Source organism: Haliaeetus albicilla, chromosome 16, assembly GCF_947461875.1.
Source record: "Haliaeetus albicilla chromosome 16, bHalAlb1.1, whole genome shotgun sequence".
NCBI classification, from domain to species: Eukaryota; Metazoa; Chordata; class Aves; order Accipitriformes; family Accipitridae; genus Haliaeetus; species Haliaeetus albicilla.
In genome coordinates this window covers 2243262-2256138 of record NC_091498.1, presented here as the reverse complement: position 1 = coordinate 2256138, position 12877 = coordinate 2243262, and the positions used below count along the sequence as shown (strand labels likewise).

The 12877-nt window shown below is 41.2% G+C and overlaps 1 protein-coding gene across 1 annotated transcript; it reads left to right on the top strand.

Annotated features, from left to right (window-relative positions):
* Window positions 1–2732: 2732 nt before the first annotated feature.
* Window positions 2733–11829, top strand: C16H1orf94 (chromosome 16 C1orf94 homolog). The gene is made up of 9 exons (XM_069804543.1): window positions 2733–2760; window positions 3285–3483; window positions 7306–7783; window positions 8237–8255; window positions 8476–8639; window positions 9708–9782; window positions 10166–10350; window positions 11010–11062; window positions 11687–11829. The coding sequence occupies exons 1-9, from the start codon at window positions 2733–2735 to the stop codon at window positions 11827–11829; spliced, it is 1344 nt and encodes a 447-aa protein (XP_069660644.1).
* The last annotated feature ends 1048 nt before the right edge of the window (window positions 11830–12877 follow it).

Genomic DNA, 12877 nt, shown 5'->3' with positions numbered 1-12877 from the left:
CGTTAAAGCCACATTCAGGAACTTAATTATCTTGGTAATGATGCTCAGATCTATGGACAAGAAAAATAACTCGAACGTGACACCGAAGCTTTTTTTTTTTGTAAAGACACCCTCGAATTTTCTCCCCCCTCCTCGGCAAGAACCTGCTTCTACGTTTCCCTTTTGGTCTGACAGAGGAGGAGCAGCCCCTCTCCCAAAAGCTCGCCTGCGGGGAAGGGGGTGTTCACCAGACCAAGATCCCCCTCTCCAGCCCTACACCACCACCCCCCGTCGTGTTTTGGGGTTTTTTTCCCCCCCCCTCTATCGCCCGCCCCCCGCTCCCCCAGGAGGGACGCGGGGACCGGAGGGGGGAGCCGGGGCCGAGCCCCCGCCGCTCCGGCACCCCCGGCTCGCCCAGCTCAGCTCGGCACCCATCCCCCTGCCTTAGTGTTTTGCATTTGCTGCAGTTTCTTGCTGCAAAACCCCCTTCACTCTTGTTCCGGTTGCCTTGAATGAGCTTATTTGACAGCTAAAAAACAAATTATATCGAGGGCTTGCAAATCTGTCCCTCCACCCTCAAATCAATCCTCGTTCTCACTCACTTTCCCTGTGTCCCCTCTGCATTTCAATCCTTCCACTGCCTACATTGTGAACCGATGCCAAGAGCCAAGGCAACCAGGGCTGTTACATGAAAGAGTTGCTTTATATCTGTTTAAACTGCAGTATCCTATTCAAACAGACCTTATTGTTCAAAGGCACAAATCCAAATATAAAAGGATCAGAGAACAGGGTACCACACTTCACAGCTCCATACACTGGTTTTCCCTTATACAGCTATTCACCTCAACAAATCCCCCCCATCCCAAAATTGCATTCAGCTGAAGATGTGACTTGGTTGCTGCACACCAGCAGGGTAGCGGCTGAGCCAAAGTCAGCTAACCCTGCATCAAGAACCATCTACAGGCATAATAAAGTCATTGAGGAGATACAATCACACTTTATTCCTGGTTAATAAAATCATATCTACTTCAAATCAAGGGTTTACTCCCAAGTACGTTTCCTTCTCAAAAGCACTAAGGTTTAGGGTCTGAATCTCAAAAAAATACTGCATTTCTTTGCTAAATGGACAAGACTGAAGAATACAGCAGAAACCATCACTGCAATCACCAACTTCTTTGATTGCAACCCATCTCTAACAAGGAAGCATTTGCAGGTTCTGGTTAACAGCCTATATCTAACCCCTACCACTCACTTCGCTTCTCACCTTGCAAAATTACCTCTACCGAAAAAGAAATCCTGTCTTCAGTGTAAGCACCCACCAAGAGACAAATTCTGCTCTGCACTGCCACCCGCAGTCAGAGCCCGGGCTGAAAGGAGTCTGCTGCCTTCAGACTTCACTGCCTTCCACGTTCGCTGCAGATATTTAGCCGACTTTTTTATATTCCATTTATCACACAGTACCTCACCCTCCCTGCCAAAACAGTCTGATCTGTTTTGCGATTCCTCCACATAACAGCAACTGCAACATCCCCAAGTTTCAGTTTAATCCATGGAGCCGAGAGCAATTCACAGGTATGAACCAATACTTCCTGGAGGAGAAACAGACTCTGACAAAAATCAAGGAGTTATTAAAACAGAGTGCCAAAACCTGGTTTTCCCTCTAGCTCTGACACAAAGCCACATCCATAGGGCTCTTCTCTTTCACTCTCCCTCCCCTCTCCTACACATGCTCCAAAGAATGCAGACAGTACCCTGGCTCACAAATACAACCACTCTCTTGGTATGAGGAACTACAGAGGGCATTCACACTGGATACATGATCATCTTCCCGAAAATTTCAAGTACCATAATCAGTAATTTGGTATGGGGAGAAAAAACCACCCCAAACTTCTTACTAAATGCCACACAATTTCATTTATTCCCTCTTAACCACATATTATCACTCTTCAAGAGAAAAGAGCACTTATCCAGGCACAACCACAAGTTAAAAGATAGCTATGAATAATATCTCTATTAGCAAGAAACTGCAGTCACTATTTTAACCTACATGACAGGAAAGTCCAGTTCTGGATTATCTGAAAGGACATAAGTATAGAGCCAAGATCTTAGTGTACAGTGTCATGATTTTTGGTAGCAAAGAAATCAATACACAGCTGTTCATCTGAAGGTGTGCACATATCTTCTATATTTAAAAAATATTTTGCCTTGTATTTCCATACCTAGATCAAGTTTTATAGCCCAGCACCTAAAATGACACAGAGGATGTTGGAAAGAAACAGTACCCAAAAGCAAAATTCTGTAGCCCTGATGCTGAAAAATATGCAAGTTCCAAAACTGAGAACAAGGTCTTTTTTCCATGGCAGTGGAAGGGCTTACAAGGTGGCTAAAGATACTCTCCCCCTCCATCACAGAGGGGCAGAGGTGCCACTGTGCTTCTGGAAACATGAAAAAGTTACAGAAGCTTACAACTAGAAATAATGCAGTAGCAGCAACCCTGTGGGCCCAGCTAGCCTAGGTGGCACACAGACTCAAAGATGTTCACAGCACGAACAGAAAGCAGCCGAGTAGAATAAAGGTTGAGCTATTAAAAGATGCAAGTCAAGATTAGTCCATCTTCCTCTTATCTTCTGGTAGAACAGACTTCTGTGCAACTTGCTATGGAGGGTTGATCCAGAGTGGGCCGTGAAGAGTTTCAGGGACACAGATCACTCAAGCAGGGACGGGATGTGTTGCTAGATGGGCTTCAGAGAGGGATGCTACTCCTCTTTGGGCTGTCGCAAAGTAAGAGTAAACACTAAAGCAGGAACACCCCTTCTGTCTGCACTGCTTCCCTCAACACGAGACCTCTGCTCTTCATCTCATGTCAGTGGAAAGATGAGGGACTGAGGGCGAGAGAAGGGAAAAAGACCAGAGGGACAGTCCTTTGGGCACTGCACAGGGCTTAGCCACCTGCAGACACACAAGAAATGATACAGATCTCAGGTACAGGGAGGCAGGGACAGTTAAATGCTGAAGACTGGAGTCTGTTTAGATATTTACACCAGAGAATGCTCTCAACTACGTGAAAGGACACAAGACTGCCATCTCCACTCCTGCTGCTGGAAGCCCAGTGGATGTTTCCAGCTGTTAACCTTCCTACCAGCTGCCAGACCCCACAGTTCCGTGGTTGCCATGGCTCTTCATTACCAAAACATACCACCTCCTTCAAAAAGACCGGTTGTGGACGCAAAGAGGCTGAAAGATGCTCCCTGGTAGGAACAGATTTTCAACTCCAACAGTAACATTTGAGGGTCGGTTCCCACTAGGACCTTTTCCCAGGCACATCTGGATCCACAACAACACTCCCCAAGATAGCTTGGATGAGGCTTGCCACGAGATCTGGAAACGCGTTCAACGACTCTCTGAAGAGCTGCAGCCCCTATCGCTGGTGCCACCGCTGCAGCATGCTCCCTGCACAGACCTCTCAGGGACCCTTCAAAGAGACACCATCGACTCCCAGAGCAAGTAAGTGATCTTTAAGTGTTGCCCAAGCTCTAGTGAAAAAGGCTGCTGCTTTCCTTTTTACACCTTTCCAAACTAGACTTTTGTAACATGTTGAAATGAACGCCTGGGCCACAGGGTACATCAATTGCTGTCTGACAGCCTCCTAATGAGGCAAATTATTCCCACTTTTTCCACTATAACCAATTTTCTTTGGAAAAAGTGTGTCCCATGAAATCTGACTACTTCAAATTCTGAAGCACCATAAGCAGCTGCTGCATTCGCTTCCCCACAACATTTAAAGAAAAACAACCACACACACATCAAAATATTTACAGGAAGAAGTGAAAGCAGCATTCAAAGGAGCAAAATCGAAAATTAAAGTGTTATAAGGAAGCTACTGTAAACAGCTGATCTTTACAAAGAAAAGCTGAATTTAGCACAGAAAAATTTATGCCAAATCATGTTTCGCAGGACAAATAACGGTAAGAGATGGAAGCATGCTCTTCAGATTAATAGGATAATATTTACTCTATGCTCCTGAAACAGAAAAAGTAAAATTTACAAATCCATCTAACCATCAGCAACCATTAGCATATGTCCAGTTCTTAAAGTCCAAACAAAATATCATGCAAACCTGGCCCATCTTGCTTGGTACATGAGTGTCAACAGTTATTTCATCTTTAAAAAAAGATAACTTCACAGACTAGGAAATAAATAATTTTACAGATGAAGAGATAGAGGCACAGAAGTGGAAGTACTTAACACTATGTCAGGTAGAAACCTAGGAATTACATCATGGAGTCCTGGCCCCTTTCCTTTCTCCTCCCTATCCTAAATAAGCCAAAATCTTAAGAGTCTCCAGAATAAATGCAGGAAAAGGGAAACCAGATAAATCAAGAATAACCAGTGAAGTTCATGGAGTTGCCTGTAGTGGTAGGTTAAATTGCACAACTGAAATATCTTTACAATTAGCACATGCTCAGTTACCCACATATTTCGGTCCTGCCAGTTGCTAAGAAGCCTTAGGGAAGAAGGCAGTATACAAACCAGTGAAAAAGTATGAACAACAGTCTTAATTGTATTCTTTAATAACACATTTTACTCCTAAAGGAATATAGATCTGGTCTTTAGCAGTAAGTCTACTGCAGCAAGGCTAGCATAACTAACATGACTTCTAGCCCACTCAACCTGCAACTACCATGAAGCTAGTGCAACTGGACAGAGACAGCAGATCAAAATAGTTTTCATTTTGCTACCTGACTGTGAGGTTGTGAACTTTAGGATCCCTGCCAACGAAGGCAGTGGCCAAGACACAACCACAAGTACCTGAGACAAACTCAGCAACTTCAGTTTAGATGAAATTAAAAAGACAGCAAAGTCCAGTGGCTAAAGTAATACCCTTGGGTTCAGAATAACGATCCTCTACACATTGTTCATCTGCTGAGTTGAGTTACCTTTGGCAACTCATCCTGCCATTTCTCTCAGCAACTTTTTCCTATAATTAGCTAGCAGGCTCTTCAGGATAGAAGTACACTCTGCACACACACTTGTACAGCAGAGTACACTGATCATCAGTTGCTCAAAGACCCCAGAAGTCATTGAACCTTCCAATAACAGCCAAAATGAAGTGCTAAAACCAAATTACTGTAACAGAGCTCAATGAACTGCTTTAAAATGGAAGCAATTCAAGTGAGACAGCCCTAGGTCAGGTTTCTACCTCTGAGGTAGAAGCTTCCATACACTACCTTGGCTACTTCTATTACTCCTGAAAAGACTTACAGAAAGATTAAGAAAAATCTTTCCCTATATACCGTCAATAAAGGTGTTACCCAATTCATCAGTTGCAACAGCATTAGCAGCCAAAGGTTACACCACATGACCTTACTCAATTTAGCAATCCTTAATTATTTTAAAATATTGACTTATGCAAATTGCTAATATGCTCATTTTAAAATGTATCTGCAATCTTTTGAACAAACAACAGCAAGTTTCACCTTCCTGGTTTTGTTCTGGAACATTTGGATACAGAAGAACAAGTTACTGAGAACACCCAGAGCAGGTAGTGACAGGAGGAACCTCTTTTGTTGAGGATGTCACTGTTTACCAACATAAAGGAGCTTGTAATCTTCCGTAAGAAGAGGACAAAGTTTCATAGGCAAGCATCAGAGCTAGGAACATGACATGCAGCATTCACATCTTCTAACACACTCACACACAGGACTCCAGTAACCTAATGTTTAAGTCCAAGAGAGACAAGAAGCATAGTTGCCACGTCAACTCTAAGTCTCTCCAACTACATTCAGGGCACAAATGCCAACAGGTTGTGCAAAGCAGTAAGAGGGAACACAAAAAATATGTGATTTGAGTAAGAAGTACAAGATTTGAGTAAGAAGTTGCAGAATCAGGGCTGCAGCCTGTGAAGCCACCGGACAGGAATCCCACTGAAAGATGGGGCAAAAAGCTGTACAAAATAAGCTGTACTCAGAAATAGCCTAACAATTTTCTATTTTCATATCCACAGTATAAATCTGTTGAGGTTTTTGTTAAAGAGAATATCTATTCTTTAAAAATAGGGGGAAAGCAGCATCCTACTAATTATAGTGATCCTATGATTAGACATAATTAGATACAGTTACAATTTAGAATTTCCTAATTCTAGCTGTTTATGAACCATATATGTATCTATATAGTGCATGCACAGAGCATCAAGCTAAGAAAAGTAAATTGATAATACATTAAGTTATTGAACATAGCTGGATGTGAAAAAGCAAAGTGGAGTTCAAGTCAGTGTTTTGAGTAGGTAACCACAATAGGCACTAATTGGTATTTTCAGCAGGTAACCATTATAGGCACTCAGGTGTGCCTTAAAGAACCCAAAATTGTTCAGCTTTGACAGCAGTCCCACTGTATGGTCCCAGAGGACTTTGGGGGGTATAGAGTGCTTTACAATGCACCCTACAGATTAAATACTCTGATAGTCTTATCTCCCTATATGAAAGATGGTTAATAAGCTACAAATACTACAATACCCAGCCCTGTTAAAGCCTTACAGGTGACAACTGAATTGTAATGACAAGTCAGTTCAAGGAAATTCAGGCCCCTCATCCTGCAAAGATTTAAGGATCTACTGAGCCCTGAAGTTTAAACCTTGCAAAGCTAGGGCCTGGAGAACAAACAAGGTTTCTCCATTAGGGGCACTGGGATACAAGCCATACAATCCAGAAAACTCATTTCATGTCCAGAATCATGGGGTTAAATTTACCACTTTTGACAGGTCACATGAAAACTACCACAGGGCTTAGCTGTATAACTGAAGTAAGGCTTCTCCACCTTACAAACTGTTGTGAGGGTAACTTCAATAATGATTGCCAACTGCTCTAATACTATGGCACAGGGAGCCATTTAGTTCTTCCTCCTGGCAAGTGTAACCCACCTCAAAGCATGTTTAACTCATTCATGCCCACTGCCGGCAAAGAATCATCTTGTTTGACACAAAACTTAGATTTTGTTTACAATCAAAATATATTTTGACCCACAAATATTTTTAAGCATATATTCTATAATCATTCTTTGCACACCTCTAATGCTGCCATCCAACTTCTCTTCAGTTATTCTTGGATAGATGCATTAACTAAGGGTTGGGGTTTTTTTTCCCTCCCCTTTTATGTGGCTCTTTGGAAAAGAACAGTGTCCAAGAGGAAATTTTATTCTGGTTAAGAAGGAATACTTGGGTCTTAGATATAACAATGAGATAGAAATGCAAGGTTTAGGAGGAGTCAAGAAAAATAGCTCAATTTTAAGTCAAACCTCCTTTAACAGCAGCCATATTCCACTTTCTTACAGCAGCTACTTACTAGATGAACCAGAGGGGCTCGAAAGTATATACAGAGCAATGATTGGAAACAGAGAAAGGGAGGTGAAATTAAGAGCTCTCTGTGATGCTCAGCTTTCTGCTAAATCCGTTATCACCAGCCTTCTGTGTTCAGCAAAATCCCACAAGAATTCCAAGGGGCTAGAGGATGGCATCATGACAAGCACTCGCAGCACGGAGGGCAGAAAGCTAGAGGAGCCACTACTACTGAAATACACAGACACTGCCGAAGGTGCAGACAATCAGGTAATGGCTGAGGAAACAAAGGTAGTGAAGGAGTTCGTACAGGACAGCATGTTCAGCTCTGCCAAGAGTAGTACAGCTGTGTCATCAACAACAGCAGAAAGTCAAGCCACAGGACAGAAGCAGCAGCTCCCACCATTTGCCAAGATTTGCTCCAAAACTGATTCTGATGCAGTCACAAAGAATGCAGGTATGGATCTGGGCATGGTCCTTGAACATCATCTATAAAGTCCTTCTCACATGAAATAAATTAGATATAGAAGGTCATGACCATGGAGATTTATGTATTTGGTCAGTATTTTCTAGAAGCTAGTTTTTTGGGCTGTTGGGGTTTTTGGTGTTTTGGGTTTGTTTTGTGGTTGGTTTGGGTTTGGGGCTTTTTTTGGTAATGTCATGATTTCGGGGTTTCCATTGTGAGACATTTAAAAGATCTTGATTCCCACAGAGTATTGATAACTACATTCCTTGAGGCATCTTAGAATAGACAAAAACAACGTTACATGTCCAGATCTACTGTTTAAGTTTCTGGACTAGATTTATCAGTCTGGAGACTTAAGGCACAATCAACTTCTCTGTTGTAATAGCCTTATCTCAGAGTTTTGAACTTTGAGCAAAGGTTCTTGTTCTGTTCTTACAATTTCATTCATTCTTACGGCTTAGGCAATTAGCTTTATTCCAGGTCCGGTGGGTCAGAGTTTAACAGCCCTACAAGTGAATTCAAACTGCTAATTGCTGAGTTTGGGTCTCCATGTTGCAGAACTACAGCCTGCAAAAGTAATGGGTATCTTAAACAGATTTTGCTTACAGGCAAACCATGTCCTCTTAATTGCAAGTGTTCCACAGATTAATAGAAAGAATGCATGTGTATTAATGTCTTTAAACCTTGTTTTGTTTTACAGTAACTACTGCAACACTGGATAAAAAAAACGTTAAATACAATGCGAGTACTTCAGGCTTTTCTACTACTTCAACCACCACAGCATTAAATCAGCCAGTGTGGCAGAGTCTGAACTTCCCTCCATATTCCATCTTTCCCAACCACTCAAACTTTCCACAGTTTCAGGTAACATAAAATAGACCCATGTTCTATGAGAAGAGAGTAGAACATCCTCGTGCTTATGTTGACAGACTCAGGGCACTACCTGCTGCTATTCTGACAGCTGCTTTCTGATTTGTAGGGTAGAGTAAGAAACCAGATTGCTATCCTACTACAGTAAGTTACATTAAGTGGCTTTGGGTCACAAACAAAGCTTTAACAGCACATGTAATGTGGTCCTCTGAGATGGCTGTGACGGTATCAAAGGATGGTGTATTACTGATACAGATACTGAATGTTGACCTCTCTCGGTCTTCATTACTTTCCATTTTTATCTTGTATTTACAAATATTTTTACATAATCCATTACAAATATTTCATGCAATTGCCCTCTTTACAGACTGGGATACTGCTTGCTTAGTCTAGTGAAACAGGACCTCATATCAAAGTAAAAGAGCCAACTAAGATTAGGAAGAAGCCCAATGCTCAAGTTGAAAGAAACAGAAGAATGAATACTGGGAATCCCATGTAGCCGTGGCTTTCTATGGGCTATGTTCCCCTAGCTCCCTTTGATTCCACTAAAAAAAAAAAAGGCAATACACAAAAACCACACCAGAAACAAAGCTATGGCTCTCTAGCAGGACTCAGTTCATCCTAAAAACTGTCAAAAGTTGTCACCAGCCTGTTATAAAAGACAGAGGGTAGATACACATGACCCAGAGCACACTTGTTTTGCCAGACTGAGCTCCCTCAGAAGTTGAGTCTCCAAGAATTTTCCCTTCTTCCATTAAGTCAATGACTAGTTAGCACAACAGATACCTACTTAGCATAGGATGAGCACACAGTCCATCCACCTCTCAGCAGTCAACAGGGAACTGAATTTTTCCAGAGGCAGAATAGAGCTACAGAGTGGAAAGCAGACTCCTATTCTGGAGGTCTCAGACTGTAGGGAGACAAAGAGAAGACTTTTGCCCAAAGCCAAGAAATACACTTAGCCAGGTTTCTCTGAGCATAACATTCCCCTAAAAACCTTACGCAAAATTAATGGACCAACTCAGACTGTTTTAAAAATCACACCTTACGTATGTTTAACAGGGTCCGTATCATCAGAACGCAAGGATCCCGTATCAGCAAGCTTTGCACCCTTCCTTTGGATGCTATTCAAGACAGGTGCGTTTACATGGTTATGAATATGCTTTAATTTGCACGACACAGATGCTAAGCACAATATATTAGTCAGAGCAGTTTGTCATGTGCCAAGATTGATGTTGATGCCATCACAAAAATAGATTTGGGGACAAGATGCTGAACTAGTTTAAGTTCACACAGTTTGCTGGAGTGCTATGTGCTCCAAATAGCTCAAGGGATGGCCTTGAGCCTCTAATTGAAAACCTTTATTGTTTATGCTCTAGTTATGTATAAAATTGGGAAAGACCACTGTGTGTCTGAAAAAATATTTTCTACAACTCCAGTTTCCGTTCATGGGGTTACTGCCTTGTCGGTATTCCTGTCCCACTTTTTTTATATGTGGGCTATTTCCTTTTCCTCCCCAGGTAGCTCCATACAGCCCATTGCAGATTTTCCAGCCACCTTACACTCCAGTGTTGAACTACATCACTCTGGTTCAGCCTGGTTATCCATACCAACAGATGACCCTGCCAACAGTATCCAGCAACATGCAGGATCTATCACCAATGGCAGGTGATGGGATCCAGCATCCATTTTCTCCTTCCTACAGGTATGGCCATGCAGATTTGCTTTCTATTTTTTCAGTACGTTAGGGAGACTTTGTTAGTTGCTGTAAACCTGCACGGAGCTAAAGATTTAATCGGCAGTTGGGTTTCCCAGTTACATTCTCACCAAATTCTAAATATGAACAAAAGACAAGATTTACTCTAAGGTTTAAATTCTAAAATAATTTTGATACAAAACCAGAGTAATTAGTTTGGGGTAAATGAAGCTGAAACACTGTGCTATAGGAGATGCCACTTACAACTTCCAATCAATGTTATGGATAAAAAGTATAAACATTTTAACTTAAAAAGGAAATGCGTCAGCATGATAGAAACCAAAATATTTTGACACTGTCAGAATGAAATTAAAGGATTCATTCTGATACCTTGCAATAAAAAACTGTGGTTAAAATCAACATATTCCAAGGGTCTGGTAAAATAATCTCTAGAGATTGAAGTTCTATATATCATCTTCTGTTAAATGCTTATGGGGTAGACAGGAATAGCACATACTTCCTCCCAGATCACCTTCCCAGAAACCATATTAGACATCAAAAAAGTGAATAAATGCTTTTAAGAGGTCCATTATTAGGAAGAAAAAGAACTAATTTGGAAGTTAGATGTAATCTCCTGAAGCTTGACTAAATTTCTTTTTCTGTTTTAGGTTTAGTTCTACACCTGGAAGAGCTGTGACAACTAACCTCAACTACTTTTCCAGTGAGAGCTATGTAAAATTTTAAGTGAACCCAGTTTTCCTAGTCTAGTATTCAGAGAAAAACCTGCTATCTATTTTAAGTCCTAGGGTCCTATAAGGATTTAATGTTTTCCCCAAAGTGAACATTTCCATCTAGCATAATCCCATATGATTTATATTTTAAGAAACAGCTGTATGACAATTCATCTGAAATAAATTTTTTTTAGGATGACAGAATAAGAAGGGGCTTTTTCTGTTTTGGAAGATGGAGACAAATAATAAAAATGTTTTATTTATGACAAATGCCCGAGCTGCTTAGAATTGAGTGTTGGTGCAATAAAGATAGTTGATAAAAGAGAGTCTTGGCCACAAATTTCAGAGATAGTAACTGTATTTGTACATTCAAAGTGAGATTAACACAAATACATTCGATAGCTGGGTGGTGCAGCTCCACGCATGACATGTTCCTGTCTTATTACCTCAAACTCTAATGCTAATCCAGATGGTAATCTGAATTTTACTATTAAAAAAGATCAAGCCATAAAGCTTGTATGGAGAATCCTGTTTAACTGTATTGCCTTGGTTATTTAACTCAGAAGTTTCAAGGCTCTAACTTTTGACAATGATCCTTCACCCCTGCAAAACAGCTTCTGCTTCCTCTGGAGTTTGCACCATTACTGCGAAGCCAGAGCAGCAAGCTTCCTCTAGAGCCAGCAAGCCTCCAGATGGCTATGGCTATCTGTCTGCTGTATTTCAGCCTCAGTTTGCTGGGTCAGAAGTAGAAGAGTGATTAGATGGGATTCTACAGCCTGCGTGATACACGTCGGAACAAATTACCACAAATGTCTCTCCCAGCCTTAAAACTAGTGAATAAGGCCTCAGTCACAAAGATCTGACAGTTTGCAATCATCCAGCCCTACAGCCAGTAGTATGCAAGTCAGGTTGCTCTTAAATTTAAGGAGACATTTATACTTTGCTTAAGAAGGATATTGCACCCATTCAAGTCAAGATGTGAAATTAACTCTGTACACTGCTTAACAAAAGCCTGGGTATTTTGCAAATAGTTACAGGTCCTACAAAATGTAGAGCACTATTCATTCCTGGAGGAGCTGATGTGACCAAATATGCTTAGCCTCTGTAGTCAAAGCACTTTTGTAAGAGGACAGACTTCAATAGTGGCTCATAATTCAAGCAAAAGATGGAGCATCCTTCCATTCACTGAGCTTTAGACTTGGCCCCAGATACACAAACACCAGATTTTTTTTCCTTTCCTCCAGTAAATAAAACTAATCTTGTAACTTTAAAAAATTTAGCTCTTCCTCCCCTTTAATCCTGTTTAATGTAAATAGTACAACTTAGTTGTGTAGGTTTAGCTGAAGCTAGTAAATAATTCACAGAGTATGTTTATTGTTATAAGGTTGATAAACAATCTTACAGTGATCCTTCAGGTGACATTTTGCACATTATAACTAGTTTACTGCTCTTCTCACTGTTCCTCTTTCCACACTGCATCAACATCTATTTTGGGTTACCCAGATGGCTGAGGTGATCTAGGACAACTTGTAATAAGAAATTCATGCTTTGGCAAGATATGCCCACTAGCCCTTTTTTCTCCACATACCGCTGTAGGCCAAAATTTCAACTAAGATAAATTAGACAAGCAATTAGGAACCTCTAGTGTTTCCACAAAGCATCAACAGTCTTCATCTGCCTTGTGGGTAAGGTGACAGGTTGATAACATAACACAATCTCAAAGACCGTAAAAGTAATACCAAGGCAGCCAGGACAAATCAAACCTGAAGCCCATATATTGCTTACAGACCCCCACCAGCATCACC